The sequence below is a fragment of the Urocampus carinirostris genome, chromosome 6 (genome assembly GCF_059441175.1).
Source record: "Urocampus carinirostris isolate Australia breed hairy pipefish chromosome 6, RoL_Ucar_1.0, whole genome shotgun sequence".
NCBI lineage: Eukaryota > Metazoa > Chordata > Actinopteri > Syngnathiformes > Syngnathidae > Urocampus > Urocampus carinirostris.
Window position 1 is genome coordinate 42,879,509 of NC_142354.1, and position 25,424 is coordinate 42,904,932.

The 25,424-nt window shown below is 39.4% G+C and overlaps 1 protein-coding gene across 2 annotated transcripts in view; it reads left to right on the forward strand.

The window, feature by feature from the left end:
• phactr3b (phosphatase and actin regulator 3b) overlaps positions 1 to 22,711 on the forward strand; it is a 72,216-nt gene extending 49,505 nt beyond the window's left edge. For both annotated transcript variants that reach the window (XM_088339056.1, XM_088339057.1), the window contains exons 9-13: positions 10,056 to 10,111; positions 14,504 to 14,565; positions 15,827 to 15,967; positions 21,058 to 21,134; positions 22,222 to 22,711. In XM_088339056.1, coding sequence (XP_088195182.1) covers positions 10,056 to 10,111; positions 14,504 to 14,565; positions 15,827 to 15,967; positions 21,058 to 21,134; positions 22,222 to 22,237 — 352 coding nt within the window. In that variant the 3' untranslated portion in view covers positions 22,238 to 22,711. The remainder of the gene's footprint in view (positions 1 to 10,055; positions 10,112 to 14,503; positions 14,566 to 15,826; positions 15,968 to 21,057; positions 21,135 to 22,221) is intronic.
• The last annotated feature ends 2,713 nt before the right edge of the window (positions 22,712 to 25,424 follow it).

Consider the following 25,424-nt stretch of genomic DNA (forward strand, 5'->3'; position numbering starts at 1 on the left):
TCTCGGCACACGTTCAAAGTTGATCGTGAATATTTGAAGTCACCGATATTGCACTTTGCTCCTAGTGGGTTCCTGCAGAGCTCACAGAGGAATTCCTGTGTGATGCTTGATCCTGTGGGAAAGGGCAGAACATCCATGCCTTGTGTTTAGATTCCATTTGGCTATTTTATATGTCAGTCTTTGAACGTGTCCTCTTCATGTTGCGCAATGGACCTTTGGGGTCGGGAACCTTTTTGACCCAAAGAGCCATAAAAGCAAAAAAATATTTCCAAAAGAAATTGAGAGAGCCACATCATATATTTTCAGACAATATTTTTTCACTGTGTGTCATTTGATGATTTCATCAAATGTATGAAATGATAATAATGCCAAATCCTGTGTCCCAAATCAATGTAAATATGCCATTTACAATTTGTCTTCCACCTTCAGTTAAGAGTGTTGAGGCCATTTTTTTCCATGTCCTTAATAACGGTTTCAAAACAATGTGCAAGCAAAGTCCTTTTGTAAAAATGTCACCAATTACTGCAAACGATAAGCATATCGTCATATTTACTTTAGATGTAGACTGCACTGAGCGACAGAGAGAGAGAGAAGGAAGTGCCTTGCGCTTTGTGCAGGGATCCGCCCACCTGTCATTTTTTTACATGAAATTTGTCCTTAATAACGGTTTCAAAACAATGTGCAAGCAAAGTTCTTTTGTAAAAATGTCACCAATTACTGCAAACGATAAGCATATCGTCATATTTACTTTAGATGTAGACTGCACTGAGCGACAGAGAGAGAGAGAAGGAAGTGCCTTGCGCTTTGTGCAGGGATCCGCCCACCTGTCATTTTTTTACATGAAATTTGTCCTTAATAACGGTTTCAAAACAATGTGCAAGCAAAGTTCTTTTGTAAAAATGTCACCAATTACTGCAAACGATAAGCATACGTCATATTTACTTTAGATGTAGACTGCACTGAGTGAGAGAGAGAGAGAGAAGGAAGTGCCTTGCGCTGTGTGCAGGGATCCGCCCACCTGCCATTTTTTCCATGAAATTTGTCCTTAATAACGGTTTCAAAACAATGTGCATGCAAAGTTCTTTTGTAAAAATGTCACCAATTACTGCAAACGATAAGCATATCGTCATATTTACTTTAGGTGTAGACTGCACTGAGCGACAGAGAGAGAGAGAAGGAAGTGCCTTGCGCTGTGTGCAGGGATCCGCCCACCTGCCTTTTTTTTTACATGAAATTTGTCCTTAATAACGGTTTCAAAACAATGTGCAAGCAAAGTTCTTTTGTAAAAATGTCACCAATTACTGCAAACGATAAGCATACCGTCATATTTACTTTAGATGTAGACTGCACTGAGTGAGAGAGAGAGAGAGAGAGAGAAGGAAGTGCCTTGCGCTGTGTGCAGGGATCCGCCCACCTGCCATTTTTTCCATGAAATTTGTCCTTAATAACGGTTTCAAAACAATGTGCATGCAAAGTTCTTTTGTAAAAATGTCACCAATTACTGCAAACGATAAGCATATCGTCATATTTACTTTAGATGTAGACTGCACTGAGCGACAGAGAGAGAGAGAAGGAAGTGCCTTGCGCTTTGTGCAGGGATCCGCCCACCTGTCATTTTTTTACATGAAATTTGTCCTTAATAACGGTTTCAAAACAATGTGCAAGCAAAGTTCTTTTGTAAAAATGTCACCAATTACTGCAAACGATAAGCATATCGTCATATTTACTTTAGATGTAGACTGCACTGAGCGACAGAGAGAGAGAGAAGGAAGTGCCTTGTGCTTTGTGCAGGGATCCGCCCACCTGCCATTTTTTTCCATGAAATTTGTCCTTAATAACGGTTTCAAAACAATGTGCATGCAAAGTTCTTTTGTAAAAATGTCACCAATTACTGCAAATGATAAGCATATCGTCATATTTACTTTAGATGTAGACTGCACTGAGCGACAGAGAGAGAGAGAAGGAAGTGCCTTGCGCTGTGTGCAGGGATCCGCTCACCTGTACTGCTCACTCAATCAAAGTCGTTTGCCAGCGTTTTTATTCATCAGTTGAAATGGTTTCTTATCGAACTTCTGCATGAAGTTGCTTCGGCTTTATATGGACCAAAATCGGGACAAAATCACTTGACTTTGGAACGCCACAGAGAGATGTGCAATAGTTACATTTTGTTTCGGAGCCATATGTACTCATGAAAGGAGCCATATATGGTTCCCGAGCCATAGGTTCTCTACCCCTGGTACAGAGGAACCCCAGGAATAATTTGGCCGGAATTTATCAGTCAAGGCCAAATAAGGCACAAAACAAGCACCGCATACAATCCACTAGCCAAAGGAGGAAGACTTCCAGGTCAACAACCTCGGTCAGGAAGTCGCACGATAGATTTGTTTGGGTTAGCGAAAGTGAAGGAGGTTCTCTTCATTTTTTTGTGGCATTTCAAGCTAAATTATCTGCCACTTCTGGACTGGCTGAGATGCTTGCAAGGGTGCCCTCGTCCCGCCTTTGCCTTGGAGCCGTGCTAGTGAGGAGGAACGAGCGAGGCATTAGGACACACCTCGGTGGGCAGCGGCTGCCTGAATCATCTTGAGCGCTCTCCTTCGCTCTCGGTGGCCCAGATTTTGCATCATTGCTTGCCGTTGGAGGGGACTCGTTCTTTTGACATGCTTCTGAGGTCATCTCACAAACGATAGCTTTATATTTCATTTACGAAATACTCTACCGATGAACTTTGGAAATTACAACGCCTGTTCCCCGTCCTCTTTTGTCCTGAGGACAATAGCGTTGGTGGCTACACCATTTGGTCCTACTGTATAATTGGACATTACTGGAAATAGGAGAATTTCAACTGTTTCTTTTTCTTTCTTTTTTGTTGTTCTACACTGAAAACAAGGTTCTTCTTCTGTGGTGAAATAAAAGACATTCTCCTACGCTGAAAACGAGGAACTGTCAGACAGGACGAAAGGAAGACTGAGATCACTTGCGCTCGTTTCTTGGTTTTATTGAAAGGAAGGAAATGACAAGGTGGGATTCTTCGATCCGTTGGTTGGCGGATTGACGGAACTTGACAGGCGGGTGAAGGCTTGGCGGGAATGGTCGCGGACAGGCGTAATCGTAGTGTTGTTGGCCAGGGCTGGAGAAGAAGGGCGTCGTAGTATTTGGAAAAGAGTTCAGGAGTCAGACGGGCAGGACAGGTCGTAGGCAATTACAGAAACGGGTCGGCAACGGAGATTAATCAGAAGAAAACAGGGAGCAGGCAAAGAGTCAGAGGTACGGGCTTACTGAGCTGAAGGCAACAGGTAGCGTGAGTACAATCAGACAAAGTGTTACCGGAAGCTGGGGATTTAAATGTACAGGGTGCACCAATCAGCTGTCCTGGCTGTTGGCGCCAAATCCTGAACACAGGTGTTCCCGATCCGGGTGATTGTGACAGGAACATCTCGATCTATGCCGGGAACTTGTCAAGAGCCCACTCGGGTGGTGCGGGAAAGAAGTGCAGAAAGCAGTGGTCTTTTATGTAAGCAGGGTTTGGTATACAGGAAGTCAGCTATCGAGGCAACAATTGTGGTCCAAGATCCATGCAAAAATATCATATATATATATATATATATATATATATATATAAATATATATATATATATATATATATATATATATATATATAGTATGTTGTAGGCTTGTATATGTAACTCTTGTATTGTTTTGTACTGTAAAACAAACATTTCAGAAAATATATAATAATATAATAATAATAATAATAATTTCCTTGTATTGTCATTCTGTGTAACAATGTACACAGAACGAAATGTCGATTGCACCTGACCCGTTGTAGCGAGCCGATGCAGCCGCAGCCAACAGAGGGCGCCGCCGACCACTTTTTAAGTCTTAGGAATGACTCGGCCGGGGCGCGAACCACCGACCCCCCAGTCTCAAAGCGGGCGCCTTACCATCTAGGCTACTGAGCTGGTCTAAGATTAACTGGGCAACCCGGTGGACAATTCTGTGTACGGTGGACCTGGGTACACTGAAGACCTGTGACACTGCATGGTAGGACAGACCGTGGGCCAGCCAGTACACGTAGATCAGGACCTCCAGCTCATGGTCCCAAACGTGGTCCTGTTACCTCTTCAGCAGCTCCTACAGTGCATGCATGGCCTTCCTGCTCAGCCTGAAGTCTTGGATGAGTTCAGACTCCACATCGGCTGGATGGGAACATTCCTTTCCAACCTACAGTAGCTTATGGAACGGCCACTCTTGTAATGATGCATCAGGGCTGCATAGCGCCGAAGCCGTCTTCGGTTTAGTGCATTTCTCCTCCGTTGATTGAAGAGATGGAGAAAAGTGATAAGCACCCAGGGGATCGGGGATATGCTCTATTAAGAAAAATTAAATAGAGTTTAACTCACTTTTGGAAGTTACACTTAAAGGGGTCCTTCTCCGTGGTAAAAAGTGGCAGGAAAAAAAAGCGTTCCAACCATTTTCTCAACCGCATCAAGCTTTCTTATTCCACTTTTATTTCAAAAGAAATGGCTGGCGTCTTCTTTACTCTTTACACCATCCATATTGAATGTGAACGGATGCACGAGATATTTAACAATAAAAATGTCAAAGCTCTTAGAGTGCTGGAGATACAATATAGAATGTTTGAACTCGAACTCGGAAGAGGAAGCGGATTTCTTCTTCGGGGTGGATGCTGGGTGACCTCTCACAGCGCCACACGCCTGTAGAGGCGGAAAGAAGCACTACAGTAATATCCTGTGCACACAATACAAAATCTAACTTGCAGCAATGAAAAAAATGTTGGTATCTACCGTTTTACGTAAGTTAAATGGTCGTAAGTAGGAGAGCGTCTGTACTGTTATAGTAAATTTGATTTTGATGTCTGTTAACATGGCACATGTAAACAAATTGCATTTTCGTGCGGATAAATTGATTACAAAGCATGGGCAGTGTTCATTTGAGCTCTGAAAAGTGATGGGTCCCGGGGACTCGCATGCTCAAAAATCGATGGGTCCCAACGGAGATCTATGGCTCCCCAAAATTTAGTGTTATCCAGGTTGAAATTGTAAATCGGCGACAAATATATAATATAAATCTTTATATTCATTCAGTTTTAATCATCACAGTTCATTGGTAATACAAAGCAAGTTATCACTTCAGATATTTCAGTTCATATATTCTTCGTGGTTTGCTGTCCCGCCACAGTTGTAATGCCTTCTCAAGGTCCAATCCATTATCCTTTTCCTCATAGCGTCACCAGGAATCTCATTTAGTCCATTTTTGCAGAAAATTCCTTTTATTGCTAGAAGTATTCGAATCGTTCACTTCAGCACACGTGTTTTCCTTGCCTGACGCGATCTTCCGAAGAATTTCTCCGCCGTTTTTTCGTGCCGGAATTATTGCCGTTGTTTTCACTTTCTGCATTATGTTTCGACTTATTACTGAGACCGAAGAAATTATCAATTTTGTGTTGATTTTCACCTTCCCTGGACGACAACCACTTCAACAATGACGTCGTCTCGAAGCAACAAGATCTCGTTTGCCGTGCAGAGCGTGCAGACGAAAACTCGGACCGCGAGACCAAAACAACAATGGCAGACCTGCCTGACGAAAAGTTTGGAGTGTGGTAAATCTTTGTTAAAAATAAAAGGGTAACAATGACAATTTTGTGTCGAAAAAGTTGATTTGACACTATGCGTCCCCAGCAAAAATGATGCGTCTAGGACGCAGGGACGCGGGCAAACCAGAACACTGCATGGGGAAAGTGAAACACAGCTGTCGCCAGGGAAATTGCCTTTCCACGTCACTTATTGAAAATCAGTTTGCTTTCGTCACAGACCCTTAAAATTGTAATCTTGCCATTGTTATGTCACCCTGGAGTCTCATAAACAAAATGCTTAATGTACATCCGAGTTCAAAAGATTTTACTTCACTTGAGACCAATGTTCCCTGTAATTTTCCTTACGGGTCTGAGCGTTCACACAAAGTCGGTGAGCAACGCTTGAAACAACAGTGAGCAACAGCAATCCCGAGTGTGGCAACTTAATCATTATCAAACATGTCCAAAACTTGACATCACGTTACATTTTGCTGAGTTTACGGCAATGCAAAAAAATGTTTTCACTTTTGAACGAATTGACTAATGGAGTATTGCAAAGGTTGTACAGCCTACAAACGTTATTTGTTTTTTACAATTCTTTCACAAGATATCCATTTCTTTTTATTTCCTGATATATTTTGTTGCATAATATTAACATTTTTGGGGGTTATTGAGTCGGTTGTAAGATACAGAAGTGTACTTAATCACATTTTTAGTGGAAGTATAATGTCTGCAACAAGATTCACTTGATATCATTGGAAATTATTTGAAAGCAACACAAACTTTTTCTTCTTTTTTCCGTGTTTTTTTTTCACTTTTTTTTTTAATTCCTTTTAAAAAAAATCTCATTGTGTTTATTTTTTCCGAGCTGTTACTTTTTCTTTTTGTTCTCTATTTACTTTTTTCCTTCATTTCTTTCTTTTCTTTTTTTCTAAACGTTTCCTTCTTTTTTCTCTTCCTTTTGTTTCTTTTTTTCTCAGCTTTTCACTACTTTTTCATTTTGGTGTTTTTTTCTTTTTTGTTCTATTTCCCCCTTCCTTTACCAGCTCAGTAGCCTAGATGGTAAGGCGCCCGCTTTGAGACTGGGAGGTCGGTGGTTCGTGCCCCGGCCGAGTCATTCCTAAGACTTAAAAGTGGTCGGCGGCGCCCTCTGTTGGCTGCGGCTGCATCGGCTCGCTACAACGGGTCAGGTGCAGTCGACATTTCGTTCTGTGTACATTGTTACACAGAATGACAATACAAGGAAATTATTATTATTATTATTATTAAGTCATTTTGTGCATAATTGTACATAATATTTGGTCATGTTGGGATGAAAGAAGCAAAAACAACCTGAAGAGCCGTTTAGGACCCGAAAGAGCCGGTTCCTTTTAGTGAGCCGAGCCGAAGGAGCCGGTTCTCGACAAACTCTACTAACTTAACTCAACTTCGTTCTACTTCGACTCGACTTCAAAATATCGCATTTAAGGCACAACGTCAGGGGAACCCGTGTATTTTTACCTTCATGCACTGTAACTTTGACTTAAGTCGCTTCTTAATTAGTAATTTTGAGCCCTGATTTTTGTGCGCTGGCTCGATTTTCTTGTGCACTGAGAATGCGCGAGCAGTGCGCAATTGCGCATGCGCGCAGTTTAGAGGGAACACTGATATACACTACATTTCACAGTTTCTAAAACCTGAAACAAATTCATACATATACAATAAAAAAAATATTTTGAAGACAAAAAAACAGTGGATTTGTTTGCAATGGGGTCAGGTCGTGTGGGGGGGGATTGTCTGGAAATGCGATTGATCGAGCGTGTTGATTTGTTTTCAGAATAACAATAGCTGAATGTAGCATTTTATTGCATCTCATGCTAAAGTTCAGGTGATGTGGAATGCTGACTCGTGATTCTTGATGCACTAGATTGGGGTTTGTTGAAAGGTCAGTAACCTGACCCGCTATCAGCACTTAGTTTTTTTGACATGATCTCTGGAATTGGAGCACAAATTGTCCACGCATGAAGATAACATGTTCGAGTAGGAAAACAGTAATGTGCAGCCAGCCTTGTGCTGCCTCTGGCATTTATTGATCAGTATGTTATATGATGTACCGCTCACAAAGTCCTGATGGGAAGTCCGACTCTTTCTAAAGAACCGACATTTTCGGCTTAGCTCACTGAAAAGAACCGGCCCTTTCAGGTCCCAAACGAGTCCCCGGATTGTTTTTGTTTCTTTATTCCATACATTACCAATCGTGTAACATTATGCATGAAACAGCTTAAAAGAAAGAAAGAAAAGAAAGAAAAAAAAGCAAAATAATAAAAAACACAAATAAAAAAAATCAAAAGAAAAAAATTTCAGAATGGAAAATGGGAGTAAAAAAGAAGCAAAAAACAAGGGAAATCAAAAGACAAATATAAAAGAAAAAGGAAGGGGAAAAGAAGTCAAAAATTGGTAAAAAGAAAAAAAAGATGAAAAAGTGAAAAGAAAAGATGAGAAAAAGGTAAGAAAAAGAAATAAAAAGAGAGAAAATTGAAAAAAGAAAGAAAGGAAGAAAAGCTAAGAAAAAAATACATACATTACCGATCGTGTAACATTATGCATGAAATAGCTTTAAAGAAAGAAAGAAAAAAGAAAAATAATGACAAACACGGATAAAAGAATCAAAAGAAGAAAAATGTCAGAATGGAAAATGGGAGTAAAAAAGAAGCAAAAAACAAGGGAAATCAAAAGACAAATATAAAAGAAAAAGGGAAGGGGAAAAAATAAGTCAAAACTTGGTAAAAAGAAAGAAAAGATGAAAAAGTAGAATGAAAAGATGAGAAAAAGGCAAGAAAAAATAGATAAAGAGAGAGAAAAGGGAAAAAAGAAAGAAAAGAAGAAAAGCTAGGAAAAAATTACATACGTTACCAATCATGTAAGATTATGCATGAAATAGCTTTAAAGGAAGAAAGAAAAAAAATAAAATTAATGACAAACACAAATAAAAGAATCAAAATAAGAAAAATGTCATAATGGAAAATGAGAATAAAAAAGAAGCAAAAAACAAAGGAAAAGATGTACAAAGCTCAGAATAACGAAACAAAAGAAGAAAACATGATAGGAAAGAATGAAAAATAGAAGAAAAAGAAGAAAAATCAAGAACAAGAAGTAAACGGCTAGGAAAAAAGAAACAAAATTTAAAAAAAAAACAAATACAAAAGAAAAAGGGAGGGGAAAAGAAGTCAAAACTTGGTAAAAAGAAAAAAAGATGAAAAAGTGAAAAGAAAAGATGAGAAAAAGGCAAGAAAAAATAAATCGAAAAAGAAAAAAGGGAAAAAAGAAAGAAAAGAAGAAAAGCGTCCCGTTAATATGTCTATGAATAATAATGTAGCATTAGTAGCAAAACTAATTTTTGTTGAAGTTTGTTATTTAAGACATGTTTTGTTCTTGTTTGGTCTTTGTTGTTGTTTCTTGTCATTTTGGGTTATTTCCCGACCGTTTTTTGTGTCAATTTCCTCGTTTTTTTTGTCAGTTTTGTGTTTTCTGATTGTTTTATGCTCGTTTCTTGTCATATTTTGGCTCAATTCTCGTCACTTTTTTGACATTTCTTCTCACAATTTTTGTTCATTATTAGTTATTTACAGGGTTGGGTAGGGTTACTTTAACTGGATTACCTTCAATGACTTTTGGATGACTCCAATACCAAATATGCTGATAAAAGACAAAAGAAACTAAATATGAATGAGATTATGACTCACAACACGTGGTAAGCTTTCTCTCCTGGCTTTGATCTCTTTGATCTCCGGCAAAACGAACATAAAATGCGACAGAAACAAAATGAAAATAAATCCAAACAAGCTTGCCAACATCATTTTTGCCGTTCCATGTGTTCCGTAACTCCCCAAGCTTGCACAAAATGGAGTCATTTGATTCATATTTCGTTTCTTTTGCCTTTTATGAGCATATTTGGTATTGGAGTAATCCAAAAGTCATTGAAAGTAATCCAGTTAAAGTAACCCTAACCAACCTTGGTTATTTATTTTGGTTATAAACAACCTATTGAAAGTAAACAGCGTGGAATCCCAGGGAAAAAAAACACACACTTAATCGATCGGGAGCCAACTCCCGTCGTTCACTCGCCAGAGCTCGTAAAGCCGCTTCGCTCGCGAAAGACACATCACTACTACAAAGGCGGAGCGCGTGCTGCGCTCCGCTCACAAATCATCAGCATCCTCGCCGAAAAACTCTCTTTTTTTCTCAACTTCTCTTGCAAACCCACGAGGATGTCATACGAAACTTTTTGAAATCGCAACAACAGTGCCATTGTTTTCCTTTCGGGCGAATTTCGAGGGTGGATTCTGATGTGGATTCGGAGTTCGGAGTACGCGTGCAAGTGCGCTCTTTGGCGTTGCGCACGCAGGAAACACGAAAATTGGAACTGAGAACCCCCCAAAAACTGCAAGATGGTCCAGAACGTGATTCTGGTGTTTTTTCGCAGGAGACTCAGCCAGCGGCCCGCAGTGGAGGAACTGGAAAGTCGGAACATCTTGAAGCGTAAGTCCACTCGAAGTTTGGGTCAGGTCGAAAACAGCTAGTTTAATAGCAGGGTTGGGTAGGGTTACTTTAACGGGATTACTATCAATGACTTTTGGATTACTCCAATACCAAATATACTAATAAAAGAAAAAAGAAACGAAATATGAATAAAATGATGACTCACAACACGTGGTAAGCTTTCTCTCCTGGCTTTGATCTCTTTGATCTCCGGCAAAACCAGGGTTGGGTAAGGTTACTTGAACTGGATTACTTTCAATGACTTTTGGATGACTCCAATACCAAATATGCTAATAAAAATAATAATAAAACTAAATATGAATCAAATGACTACATTTTGTGCAGGCTTGGGGAGTAACGGAATACATGGACCGGCAAAATGCTGTTTGGATTTATTTTCATTTTTTTTCTGTCGCATTTTATGTTCGTTTTGTTGGAGATCAAAGAGATCAAAGCCAGGAGAGAAAGCTTACCACGTGTTGTGAGTCATCATTTTTTTCCTATTTAGTTTCTTTTGTCTTTTATTAGCAGATTTGGTATTGGAGTCATCCAAAAGTCATTGAAAGTAATCAAGTTAAAGTAACCCTACCCAACCCTGGTTGCATTTTATGTTCGTTTTGCCGGAGATCAAAGAGATCAAAGCCAGGAGAGAAAGCTTACCACGTGTTGTGAGTCATCATTTTATTCATATTTACTTTCTTTTGTCTTTTATTAGCATATTTGTTATTGAACTCATCCAAAAGTCATTGAAAGTAATCCAGTTAAAGTAACCCTACCCAACCCTGGTCGCATTTGATGTTCGTTTTGCCGGAGATCAAAGAGATCAAAGCCAGGAGAGAAAGCTTACCACGTGTTGTGAGTCATCATTTAATTCCTATTTAGTTTCTTTTGTCTTTTATTAGCAGATTTGGTATTGGAGTCATCCAAAAGTCATTGAAAGTAATCAAGTTAAAGTAACCCTACCCAACCCTGGTTGCATTTTATGTTCGTTTTGCCGGAGATCAAAGAGATCAAAGCCAGGAGAGAAAGCTTACCACGTGTTGTGAGTCATCATTTTATTCCTATTTAGTTTCTTTTGTCTTTTATTAGCAGATTTGGTATTGGAGTCATCCAAAAGTCATTGAAAGTAATCCAGTTAAAGTAACCCTACCCAACCCTGGTTGCATTTTATGTTCGTTTTGCCGGAGATCAAAGAGATCAAAGCCAGGAGAGAAAGCTTACCACGTGTTGTGAGTCATCATTTTATTCATATTTAGTTTCTTTTGTCTTTTATTAGCATATTTGGTATTGGAGTCATCCAAAAGTCATTGAAAGTAATCCAGTTAAAGTAACCCTACCCAACCCTGGTTGCATTTTATGTTCGTTTTGCCGGAGATCAAAGAGATCAAAGCCAGGAGAGAAAGCTTACCACGTGTTGTGAGTCATCATTTTATTCCTATTTAGTTTCTTTTGTCTTTTATTAGCATATTTGGTATTGGAGTCATCCAAAAGTCATTGAAACTAATCCAGTTAAAGTAACCCTATCCAACCCTGGTTGTTTATCATCTTGCTGCTACGGAAACCCGTAAAAACCATAAAACATTGTGAAATGCTGGACCAAAATAAAACATTAAATTAAAATGGTGCACTTTAGTCACCTTGAGTCTTCGCAGTTTTTAATCTTCTTCATGCTTTCTAGTGCAGGTTTTCGGTTGCACCCCACATTACAGCGACACCTGGTGATCAAATATCACGTAAAAAAAAGTCCATTTTTTTGCGATCGCAAATAATTGACCGACTTTCGTTCCAAAATAAATGGTCTTTGACCTCATATGCATCTTCAAAAGTTAAGCGACGAATCGGCTGTCAGTTTTTCAGTCCAGGAAACGAAAGCGTGGGCAGGCGTTGCTGCAACTCGAGGAATGAGATTGCACGACAGTTGTCCGCGTTCGGGACTGACCACCTGTGAGCCTGCGAGCAGCTGCCTGTGTCCATTTTCCATTTTACATTGCGCAGAATTGGAGCTTTTCCTTCTTTTGCCGTTTTTGGGTCATCTATTCCAATGGATTTCAACTGGTCTGACTTCAGGAGCCACCATCTCACCCTACATACTAATCGTGACACGAATCAGGGTTGGGTAGGGTTACTTTAGCTGGGTTACTTTCAATGACTTTTGGATTACTCCAGTACCAAATATGCTAATAAAAAACAAAAGAAACTAAATATGAATAAAATGATGACTCACAACACGTGGTAAGCTTTCCCTCCTGGCTTTGATCTCTTTGATCTCCGGCAAAATGAACATAAAATGCGACCAGGGTTGGGTAGGGTTACTTTAACTGGATTACTTTCAATGACTTTTGGATTACTCCAACACCAAATATGCTAATGAAAGACAAAAGAAACTAAATAGGTATCAAATGATGACTCACAACACATGGTAAGTTTTCTCTCCTGGCTTTGATCTCTTTGATCTCCGGCAAAACGAACATAAAATGCGACCAGGGTTGGGTAGGGTTACTTTAACTGGATTACTTTCAATGACTTTTGGATTACTCCAATAACAAATATGCTAATAAAAGACAAAAGAAAGTAAATATGAATAAAATGATGACTCACAACATGTGGTAAGCTTTCCCTCCTGGCTTTGATCACTTTGATCTCCGGCAAAATGAACATAAAATGCGACCAGGGTTGGGTAGGGTTACTTTAACTGGATTACTTTCAATTACTTTTGGATTACTCCAACACCAAATATGCTAATGAAAGACAAAAGAAACTAAATATGAATAAAATGATGACTCACAACACATGGTAAGTTTTCTCTCCTGGCTTTGATCTCTTTGATCTCCGGCAAAACGAACATAAAATGCGACAGAAACAAAATGAAAATAAATCCAAACAGCTTGCCAACATCATTTTTGCCATTCCGTGTATTCCGTTACTCCCCAAGCCTGCACAAAATTTAGTTTCTTTTGTCTTTTATTAGCATATTTGGTATTGGAGTCATCCAAAAGTAATTGAAAGTAATCCAGTGAAAGTAACCCTACCCAACCCTGATAGATAGATAGATAGATAGATAGATAGATAGATAGATAGATAGCAGGGTTGGGTAGGGTTACTTTAACTTGATTACTTTCAATTACTTTTGGATAAGTCCAATAACAAATATCCTAATAAAAGACAAAAGAAACGAAATATGAATAAAATGATGACTCACAACACGTGGTAAGCTTTCTCTCCTGGCTTTGATCTCTTTGATCTCCGGCAAAACGAACATCAAATGCGACAGAAACAAAATGAAAATATTCCCCAAAAAAAGAATTCATATGGAAAGGAAAAGTTCAAGAATTTATATACGTGTAACCGCGGTGTACCCGTCCCACCAAAGATCCCCATTCGCGCTGGACTCGATGATGAGGTTTTTATTACAGTTGCTGCAAATGAATGAGTCACAACACGTGGCAAGCTTCTCTGCTGGCTTTGATCTCGTTGGCAGCTCGTCGTAGATTGCAAAAACATATCAAAGAGCTTTCTTTTCAGTTTACATAAAATACATTTTAGAATATCAACCATCACAATACATTCTTACATCCATTTTAACAAGAGATCGTATAGTGTTTTTTTAACGTTTACAATGAATTCAACATACTTTTCTTTAAACTGAATTTCAACCAACATTTTATTTTTATATATATGAAAAAATAGAAATAATAACAATAACGAGTATAAAAACAGGTACAATTTACCTGCAAATGAATGAGTCACACACAACACGTGGTTAGCTCCTCTGCTGGCTTTCAACACTATAAGGGGAATTAGCATTTTAGCACAAAACGAAAATGAATCCAAACAGCTTGACAACATCAATCACATTACTGTGCATGTTGAGAGATTTGTCAGCTGTGGTTTTAATGTTTAAAATTAACTTTTTTGCGGAGCACCAAAAGATCGTGGCTTACCGTTACCGCGCTGTAGACTGCCAACGGCATCCGCCTTCCGGTCATAAGATCAAAAGCCAAACCAAACCTTACCCCATACCAGCAGGTGGCACTGTTGGACTCATCATTTCAGGAGACTTACACAAAAACTATACAACATATTTCAGCAGGAATTTCAAATAAATAAAATTTGTCATTAGACCCGTTACATAAATTTATAAACAAACTTTACCAGTTTTTCTGTGGTGTGGATCGGCGAGTGGCAATCGTCATTTACAGGGTACGGTTGCCATCTTTTGTTAGACTGTAGGTTATTTTTCTTAGCTTTATTTTCCCGTAGGCTTTCTTCCCCTCTGGACACTGGTCCGCAACCCACCAGTTGAAAAACACTAATCTGTTGATCCAGTTCCACAATTGCAACAGTGAAGTGACATTTTCACCGAAAAAGCTTTTCATTTTTGTCTCTCAACAGAAAGAAATGACCAGACAGAACAAGAGGAAAGGCGAGAAATCAAACAACGGCTGAACAGAAAGGTACACATCGTCATCTCTTTTTTGTTTAGGCACAGCACACAAAAACTTCACTCATTAGTTGACAAAAGGAAACAATTTACCCCAAAAAACAATTATATGACACATAAAAATGTGCCTAGGGAGGTGCAGAAGCTTAGAAGTACCTACCCCTATTCCATTTTCTTCCCTTGCAAGCAATGTTCCCTGTAATTTTCCAGGGGTCTGAGCGTTCGCACAAAGTCAGTGAGCAACGCTTGAAACCACAGTGAGCAACAGCAATTCCAAGTGTGGCAACTAATCCATTATCAAACATGTCCAAAACTTGACATCACGTTACATTTTGCTGAATTTTCGGCGATGCAAAATGATTTTTCTCTTTTGAATGAATTGACTCATGTACTATTGCAAAGGTTGTACGGCCTACAAATGTCGTTTGTTCTTACAGTTCCTTCACAAGATATCCATTTCTTTTTATTTCCTGATATATTTTGTCGCATAATATTAACATTTTTGGGGGCTTATTGAGTCGGTTGCACGATACAGAACTGTACTTACTCACATTTTTTTAGAGGAAATACAATGTTGGCAACAAGATTCACTTGATATCATTGGAAATTATTTGAATGCAACACAAATGTTTTCTTATTTTTCCCTGTTTTTTCCCTACTTTTTCATTTTGGTATTTTTTTCTTTTTTGTTCTATTCCCCCCTTCCTTTAAGTCATTTTGTGCATAATTTTACATAATATTTGGTCATGTTGGGATGAAAGAAGCAAAAACAACCTGAAGAGCCGTTTAGGACCCGAAAGAGCCGGCCCCTTTTAGTGAGCTGAGCCGAAAAAGCCGGTTCTCGACAAACTCTACTAACTTTACTCAACTTCGTTCTACTTCGACTCGAGTTCCAAATACCGCATTTAGGACACAACGTCAGGGGAACCCATGTATTTTTACCTTCATGTACTGTAACTTTGACTTAAGTCGCTTCTTAATTAGCAATTTCGAACCCTGATTTTTGTTGTTATAGGCTTTGTTTTCCTCCGGAGGGGGGGGGATGAGGGGGTGAGGGACAGACAGAGATGGGCGGATCCAACTAGATGTTTGATCTTACTGTACACACTGTCCAGTGTTTTTTCCCTAATTGCTCAGTCCACGTGTTGAATGGATTCGGGAAGTACAGTCCTTAAACATGCCCGATTAAAGTCGTTTGTTTTTGATACATTCGATGATTATTATCTGCAAAGCGCTGACTGTCTTTTTTGGGGGGTGTCTTTGATTTTTTGCAGCTCAATCAGCGACCGACAGTGGATGAGCTGCGGGACAGAAAGATTCTCATCCGTTTCAGTGACTACGTGGAAGTGGCCAAAGCTCAGGACTATGACAGACGGGCGGACAAGCCCTGGACCAGACTGTCAGCTGCTGATAAGGTAGCTAAGAATTCTTCTCAAGATGAACTCCATCGATATGTGAGAAATATACCATCGTTGTCTCTGTGGGAAAAAAAAGTATCGCAATTTTTGTTCATTCATACTTTTTTACATTGACGAAAACACCAAAATGAATACACCAAAAACATTTACAGTGGAACCTCGGTTCTCGGCCATAATCCGTTCCAGAACCCTGTTCGAAAACTGATTTGTTCGATCGCCGAAATCATTTTTCCCATTGAAAATAATGTAAATCGTTTTAATCCGTTCCAACACCCTGAATGTTTACCTTGAATGTTTAACGTAAACATAAAGCTAACCCAGGCTAATCGTACGTTCGCGTTATCGTAATCTTCCGTACGAAAGATCACGCTAACATGAACGTGTAAAAATAAAAAAATCAGGTCGTTTACAAGTCATTTAGCACCCGGGTCTCCACAACAAGTTGTGAGCGGTTCATTGGAAAGGGGGCTCTGTTCCAACACCCTGAATGTTGGGCTCCGTTCCAACACCCTGAATGTTGGGCTCCGTTCCAACACCTTGAATGTTTAACGTAAACATTAAGCTAACCCAGGCTCATCATACATTCGCGTTATCGTAATCTTCCGTACGAAAGATTACGCTAACATGAACGTGTAAAAATAAAAAAAAGGATAGAGAAAATAATTATGAATGGGATTTCTTACCTTTGTGGTGGTCAGCAGAGGGCGCTCGCACACCTCTTTCATATTTGGCTATTATTTCTTTCTTAAATGCAATAGTTGTACGCACTACTTTTCTTTTTTCACCTGTAGCAACTTTTGCTGCTTGCACTGACTTTCTTCTGAGGCATAATTAGGGGCTAAAACACCCGTACGCCGTTCATTTTTTTTTTAATTCCTTTAAAAAAAAATATCATTGTGTTTATTTTTTCCGAGCTGTTTCTTTTTTCTTTATGTTCTCTATTTACTTTTTCCTTGTTTGTTTCTTTTCTTATTTTCTGTTTTTTTCAGAATTTTTCTTTCTTTTTTCTCTTCCTTTTGTTTCTTTTTTTCTCAGCTTTTCATTACTTTTTCATTTTGGTATTTTTTTCTTTTTTGTTCTATTCCCCCTTCCTTTAAGTCATTTTGTGCATAATTTTAAATAATATTTGGTCATATAGAGATGAAAGAAGCAAAAACAACCTGAAGAGTCGTTTAGGACCCGAAAGAGCCGGTTCGTTTTTGTGAGCCGAGCCGAAGTAGCCGGTTCTCGAAAAACTGTACTTACTTTACCCAACTTCGTTCTACTTCGACCTTGACTTCCAAATACCGCATTTAAAACACAACGTCAGGGGAACCCGTGTATTTTTACCTTCATGCACTGTGACTTTGACTTAATTTGCTTCTTAATTTGCAATTTTGAGCCCTGATTTTTGTGAGCTGGCTAGATTTTCTTTTGCGCACTCACGCAGTTTAGAGGGAACATTGGAGGTGGCTGATTGTCTAACTGAAAACAGCTAGAAAAAGGAAACGTCAAGGGGATTGGAAATTAGAAATGGGGTAAAGCTGCTATCTTTTGGGGAAAAAGGGACTAAAAGAGCCAAACCCTGACATTTTTTCAATTTAAACTTCATGCTTTTAAGTGCTTTTAAGAGATGACTGCAAGACAACAATGTTCAAAAGATGAGATTGTCACAGGACCGGACCTGATCGGAGGCAGGAAGGTTGAACTCATTCGCGTTAACGATCAGTTACTTTTATTAAGGAAATAAAAGTCGTCCAACACTCAGAGACAAAAACAAAAACAGGCTTACAGGCAAACAGGAACTCAGACTAGGAATACTCACAAAACAGGCTTTTACTCAGAACGGGCAAGTACAGGTTTCCTCAAGTCAAACAGAACAGAATAATACAAAGTAATGCAATGAACCCGCAACCGGAAATCCCCAAAACCCGCCCTTAAGAAGCACACACGCAAATTAGAAAATCTGCTACAGCCGGTGCCAAGGGGGCGGGGCCAGCCGGTCGCCACGGCAACCATGCTGGACATGTCAGAGATATAATGATGCAAATAACACAAGCAAGTTCATTTTACTTTAAAGGTGGGGTGAGGTTGAAATTAGAATATTTTTTCTATTAAGTACACAATGACAATCTGAGTCCAATGGATCTTAATTTCTCCACACTGTGCCTATCTGCTTTTATCTTACCTTTATCAGAGCTGTTCGCGTCGAGCAGCTGATTAGGTAGAAGGAATGGAGCATAGAGTGACTTTATGCTTGTCATCGCAGTTTTTTGTTAGTGTAGCATGAAAAGTAAGAAAAGGCCTGTTTCAAATACAGTCCAAATGCCAACCGAAACCCGCAAAAAAACTGAAAAAAAGAATTTGATCAACCAAGTTTAAGAAATGAACATATTTGATGAATGAGCGTACTGAGGCTGCGATCATGGCCTGAGTCAGAAGATGGCGGCAGAGAGTATCAAATTTGGGACAGCACTTTTGTGTTGCAAGTTATAACGAAAGTACCGTATTTTCCGCACTATAAGGCGCAGCGGGTTATAGGGCGCACCCCGAAAAAATAGTTTTTGGTCCTATTTTTGTCATACATAAGACGCACCGGATTATAAGGCGCTACAATGGGAAACAGTCAGATAGTTCAGTCCAACTTATTACCCCCTTAACGTTCCCAAAGCTTGCAAAGACGCAAATACGTGTTGAGAACACGTGCGGATGCGGTGTCCGTACGATGTCACTCAAATACATCGTTCCATCATTCGGAAGGTTAAAGTCTTGGGATTCAAGAAATGCCAACCATTCCTTAGTATCTATTTTCTTTTTCGCTCGCAACTTTACTGTATATATGACAATAAACACTTGGAATTGAGTTTAATTTAAAAATAGACACTCCATTCCATCCATTATCTGCACCGCTTATCACAGAAACATCGAGTTCAGTCTGAAACAAGATACAGGGATGATCTATATAGCCGGAGTAGCTCACCGAAGTCGTTGTGTTCATAATAATGTGCAGCCGTGGTCCTCTTATATCCGTGAGTTTAGTAAATCCAGGAGAATAAAATATTTACAAATACAAAATAGTAAAAAAATGCTTTCTGTATGCCGTCAGCCACGTGCTATATGCATTCATCTTTTTCGGACAATTGCAGGCTTTGTTTTGCCGTTTAAGCCAATGCCAGCCTGTAAATGATAAAAAGGATCCGCCCCCTTTACCTCCGAATAACTTTAGCCAATAGTGATCGATTCAAATGATGATTGACACATTGGTTAGCCAATGAAACGCCGGTAAATAAATCCCAGCATACACCGCGGACTTGGCGTTCGGGGGAAAATCTAGTCGGCGGCTGCTTGCCTTAGTTGCAAGACTTTGCGACTTCATATTGATCCATATATAAGGCGCACTGTATTATAAGGCGCATGGTCAGCTTTTGAAACAAATAAAGGCTTTTAGGTGCGCCTTATAGTGCGGAAAATACGGTAGTTTTCCTTTTTTCTTTTCTTTTTGATAACAGATACATCTTTTTGAGGTCATTTTAGCTCTTAATGGACAGAAAAGTTGATAGGTTTATAGTTTAGTTCACGGTTCACAGATCCCTTTACCACCACGGTCGTAGGGGCACCACTTCCTGCGGTGTGTCTAGGGCATACGGGTCAAAGAGGCGGCCCGCGGGCCAGATCAGGCCCGCTAAGGGATTGAATCCGGCCCGTGAGACAACACTCAGAGAAGCGCAAGAGAAAAACAAGCTGCAGGTTGAAATAGGTCAACTTGATGTTGCCAAAGCCAGGTGCCTTGAACAAAGACAATGTACTTGCATTTCTCTCTCTCTCTCTCTCTCTCTCTCTCTCTCTCTCTCTCTCTCTCTCTCTCTCTCTCTCTCTCTCTCTCTCTCTCTCTCTCTCTCTCTCTCTCTCTCTCTCTCTCTTTCTCTCTCTTTCTCTCTTTTCTCTTTCTCTCTTCATCCCCTTCGCACTTTCTTTTCTCTTTTCTCTCCTTCTGTCTTTCTATTTCTCTTTGGATTTCTTTCTTCCTCTCCCTTTTTTCCCCCCTCTCTCACGACATTTTATCTCTTTTGTTTCTCACGCTCTTTCCCTCTCTCTCTTTTTTTTTCTTTGTCCCGCCCTCTCTCCTTTTCCCTCCCTCTTTATCTCTCTTTTTCTTTCTAAAATGACTACATTTTGTGCAGGCTTGGGGAGTAACAAAATACATGGAACGGCAAAAAATGATGTTGGCAAGCCAATTGCATTTATTTTCATTTCGTTTCTGTCGCATTTTATGTTCGTTTTGCCGGAGATCAAAGAGATCAAAGCCAGGAGAGAAAGCTTACCACGTGTTACGAGTCATCATTTGATTCATATTTAGTTTCTTTTGTCTTTTATTAGCATATTTGGTATTGGAGTAATCCAAAAGTCATTGAAAGTAATCCAGTTAAAGTAACCCGACCCAACCCTGTATATACACACTCCCCAACCTAACCCCCTCGACATTGTTTGCTGTGTACTGTTTCCTGCAGAACACAATGCATGATAGGTTGATATCAAAGACAATTCAATTCAATATATGCAAAGTATCTAAACCGTTGAAATTAAACTGTGATACAGCAAGAGTTTACGGTATACTCGCATATAAGCCTACATCACTTATAAGGCAATCTCTCAATCTGATCTAAAATAGCCGTACACAATAAATGGGAGAAAACATAACTGAACTATTCCATATTCACCTTGTCCTTGCGCTTTAAACCGCTCGAAGATCTCCTTCTCCATTTCAGGCTACTGCTCAGTTTATGATTTTTTTTCCTCACCAATGTCAAGATCAAACCTTTGCAAAAATCAGGAATGTCACAGTTTTCCACGTGTTGCAGTTCCAGGTCATCTGCTGTTAACACATTTGCTCTCCAGTGATGAATCCTCTTTCCATCTACACCAAACTTTCTTGCTGCTTGCAGGTTGCTGGGTTCTCCAGCGGCCTTTCTCACTTTTAGTCTGTAGTATTGGACAGGCATTTTTTTTTTCCTTCGGACATTTTTGCAAAAAAATAATTTTAGGAATGAAATGATCAAAATGAAGTACACTTTACCGTAAATTCTGACATGTGGCATGTTTCTGTGCAGGCGGCCATCCGGAAAGAACTGAATGAGTTCAAAAGTACGGAGATGGAAGTTCATTCCTCCAGCAAACACCTGACAAGGTTTGTCTATGGCCTTTTTGTGTTTTTTTTAGTGTGTGCGTGTGTGTCTGTATTTGTGTCTTTTGCACTTTATTTTTATTTACGCTAGACGCTGTTTGGCTTCCCCCTAGTGTCTCGGGGGCCGGAAGGGTAGATTAGAGAGAAAGAAGAAAAGAGAAAGAAATAAGAGAGGGGGAGAGAAGTAGAGAAGGGAGGACAAAGAAAGAGAGAAAGGGAGAAAGAGAGAAAAAAGCAAGAGAGCGAGAGAAAGCATGAAAAACAAGAGATACAAAGAGAAATAGTGAGACAGGGGAAAAAAGAGAAATATAGCGAAAGAGAGAAGGAGAGAAAGGAGAAAGAAATAAAGAGAGAAGGAGAATAGAAGAGAGAGAAAGAGAGAGAAGGAAAAGAGGAAGAGAGCAAAAGAAGGTAAAAAGACAGAAAAAGACCAAGAGGAACAAAGAAAGAGAAAAAGAAACACAGAGAGAGTGAAAGAGTCTATTCTCTGAGCGACAGGAAGCCAGTACAGATACCTGAGCACAGGACTGATATGGATGACTTCCGGGTTCTAGTCAGGACCCGAGCAGCAGCGTTCTGGATGTTCTGCAGCTGTCTTACAGCTCGTTTAGAAAGTCCATGGGCACCAGCAGAAGGCCTGTCCCTGAGGTTCTCAGGGTCCGAGATGGTTCCTATGGGACCAACATGTCACAGATGTACTTCGGTGCTAGACCATGAAGAGACTTATACACCAGCAGAGCTGTTTTAAAGTCTATTCTCTGAGCGTCAGTAAGCCGGTGCAGAGACCTGAGCACAGGACTGATATGGTCGTACTTTCTGGTTCTAGTCAGGACCCGATCAGCAGCGTTCTGGATGTTCTGCGGTCTTACAGCTCGTTTAGAAAGTCCAGTCAGAAGGCCGTTACAGTAGTCTAACCTGCTAGAGATAAATGCATGAATTCGTCTGGTTTAGACAGTAAACCTTTGATTCTGGCAATGTTTTTGAGATGATAAAAGGCTGATGATGTTATATAATAGAATTCTTGATTGATGAACCCAAAGTAGGAGCATATGTACCTACCCAACCTTTATTTATTTTTTTCTTTCTGCAGGTTCCATCGCCCTTAGCAAGGTTTCTTCTGTGAAGAGTTGCTGATATTTGGTTCAGTCAGTGAAGACCTTGCACAAAGTCTTCCAGTGTACCGACCCACAGTCAGTGGGTGTCCTGATATTTGGGTCCAGTTAACCTTCAGAGGCTATGTCTCTAGAAACGGAGCCGCGGGTAGACCAGATCCACTCACAGGAGCATCTCACGCGAACAACAGGAAAACTCACAATCTCAGAGACGTTTTTGTTTTGTTTTGAGGAAACGGACAATTTTTTTGCGGTGGGGGCGTGGGAGGTGCATGTGGCCCGGCGGTCCCGTTCCACTCTCGTTTGACTCCCCACCTTGTGTCTGACCGTCACTGGTTCAGTTGATGATGAGTTTCATATCGACAGCGTCAATGTTCTTAATCAAAAAACCTTGTCTGTGTACAAGAAGACCTCCCTTTGTAAGCACTATTTATTGTCTGCACAATACAGGTTTTCAATTTTTAAAAACACGTTTGTCTGTCATTTTATTCAAATTTAGTTTCTTTTGTCTATTATTAGCATATTTGGTATTGGAGTTATCCAAAATTAATTGAAAGTAATCAAGTTAAAGTAACCCTACCCAACCCTGATTATAATTGTGTTCATAGTATCAACTAAGCGTTAAATTTAACCTGGTTTGTCTATTTTGTCCAGCCGCCATTTTGCTAATGGTTATCCATTGTCAACTGAAAACGACACAGTGTTTGCTTAAACCTGAGCAACTGGCCAATCACAGCTGGGCTTCAGAGAGCAGTTGCTCTGTGATTGGACGTGATCAAAATCTCAGCAGCTTAGATCTAATTCTCAGTGGTCAGCTATTAGCAAAATGGTGAAGCTCTGAGATGGATAAAACAGGATGTTGCTCTTAATTTGATATTCTACAGATCACAAATCTCATAATTAAAGGGACATTGTGTTTTATTTAGTGCCTCCTAGTGGTAAAAAATAATGGCTAAGCAGGGTCAGGCCTGGTTTGAACTCAGACTGCTCGGGAATACCAGATACTGTAAAGAGGTCCTTTGGCAAACACTCTGCTACAACAGCACTGACGGTACCTTCCCCCGTATATGATTTTCCCTAAGAGACCAAATAAATTAAATTGAATAAGAATTATAGGAAAAAAATAAGATCAATATTACTTAAACACATTAAAAAGGAAAGTCTTTATTATTGACTGCCTCCTAGTGGTAAATAAAAAACCTTTTTATATCAAAAATATATATATATATTAATTTAAATAATAAGCATATGAACATGTATTTTTATAATACTTATAGGTCAAGAACTATTCATTTAATTTGCATAAAAATAGAGGAAGCTGGTATAATTATCTACAATTCTACAGCAACAAAGACATTTTTGGGAACTATTGTATTGTTATTTGTATTATTATTATTATTTTGTGTTTATTCATAAAAATATACAAAGGGAATTTATTTGGAAATCAGAAGCAATATTGATATAATGAAGGACTCTTACTCTATATAAGAAATGTTTACTTTTATTATATATTACTAGATATTTTTTCACTTTTATGTTTCTAAAATTTTGTGGGAAGATGCAGGGATTGCGGAACTCTATTTTTTGTATATTTTTAAAAATATGGTCAAATAAGAGACTGAAAATGAGCATAAGTACCGTAAATTCCGGACTATAGAGCGCACCTGATTATAAGCCGCAACCACCACATTTTAAGAGGAAAACCGATTTTGCACTTACACAAGCCACACCTGTATATAAGCCGCATGCGCCCACATTAAAAAATGTAACACAAACACAAAATTAACCCAAACCCGACTTTAAGTCCCGCGATTGAAACTAAATGTCCTTCATTAAAGTACACAGTCCAAAAATCCCAGCCGGCAAAATGAACGGAAAATGATACCGGTACTTAAGGTTTGATGCAGACCTGCAGAGTCCGGGTCCCGTTGAAAGTAATCCAAGGAAAAAAGTGTATATTTCCAAAGGTAAGGGTGGGAAAAATATATATCCACTATTGTCCGCCGTGTCCACAAACCGGTCTTTACCGGTCCCCACTTCCCGTCACCCCCCGTTTGTTCCGCCCCTCCTTTTTCATTCGCCCGTGCATGTGCCTTTCTTTTTGCATTTTGCATAATGAGGGTATGTTTAAGCTAATTTAATTTATGCACAAGCCAAGAAGTTGCAGTCTTCCTCGGCGCATATATTCCACCGGTCTAAATCTTACCTTTTGTACTCGAGCGCCGCTGGCAGCCGTTAGGAAAATGACATAAATTGGCCGCATCACTGAATAAGCCGCAGGGTTGAAAGTTTGGGAAAAAAGTAGCGGCTTATAGTCCGGAATTTACGGTATGTACCCCAAAAAACATACATGGAAAGAGAATGATTCCTCTTATTCTATATATTATTTATGGTGTTTAACTCACATTTCTAGGGTATGGATTGGCTTTCACAATATTCATCCTGCGGTTTCATACTTTTGCAAATAGGCATCATAGAAGGCCTCGCCATGCATATTTAAAACAGCGATAACATTTGTTTACCAACACATTCCATACAACTTCCATGCCATTTTTCCCCTTGCAGTCCCACAACCAAAATTTATTGTTAGCATCACAAGCTAGGTGATACGAATGATGTGTCAGCTTTGAATCACGTCATTCAACTTCTGTTACAAATTCTGAAAGGAAAATACTACGTAGCAGCCAAAAGTTTGAGTAGCCGAGCACATTTTGGCTCTCAGGACGTCGGAAACTTTCATGGAGCCAGCCAGTCAAAAACACAGTTTTATGCGCTTGCACATCTGACACCGGAAAAAACGAGGTCATGAGCCATTACTTATAATAAACATTAAAAATAAATAAGGTCCAAGGTCATCATTTGTCTTGCACAGACTACCATTAATCCATCACCTGATCAGAAACCTACATGAGGGCTGAAGGATTTTACACATTTGACTATAAAGGATTTTATACGATTGACTACAAATTATTCAGTTTAATGCAATACTGTGCTTTGGTTCAATGTACAAGGTCAGGGCAGGCTGGTGGAAGATATTGTTTACAGGAACGGCAGGAACACCTGATACTTCATATCGGTACTAAAAATAAAAGTAATAATAAAAATACCAGATTTTTAACTGCAATGTTTCAGACTGATACCAGACACCGATACCACTACAGATACCATTTAAAGTACCCTT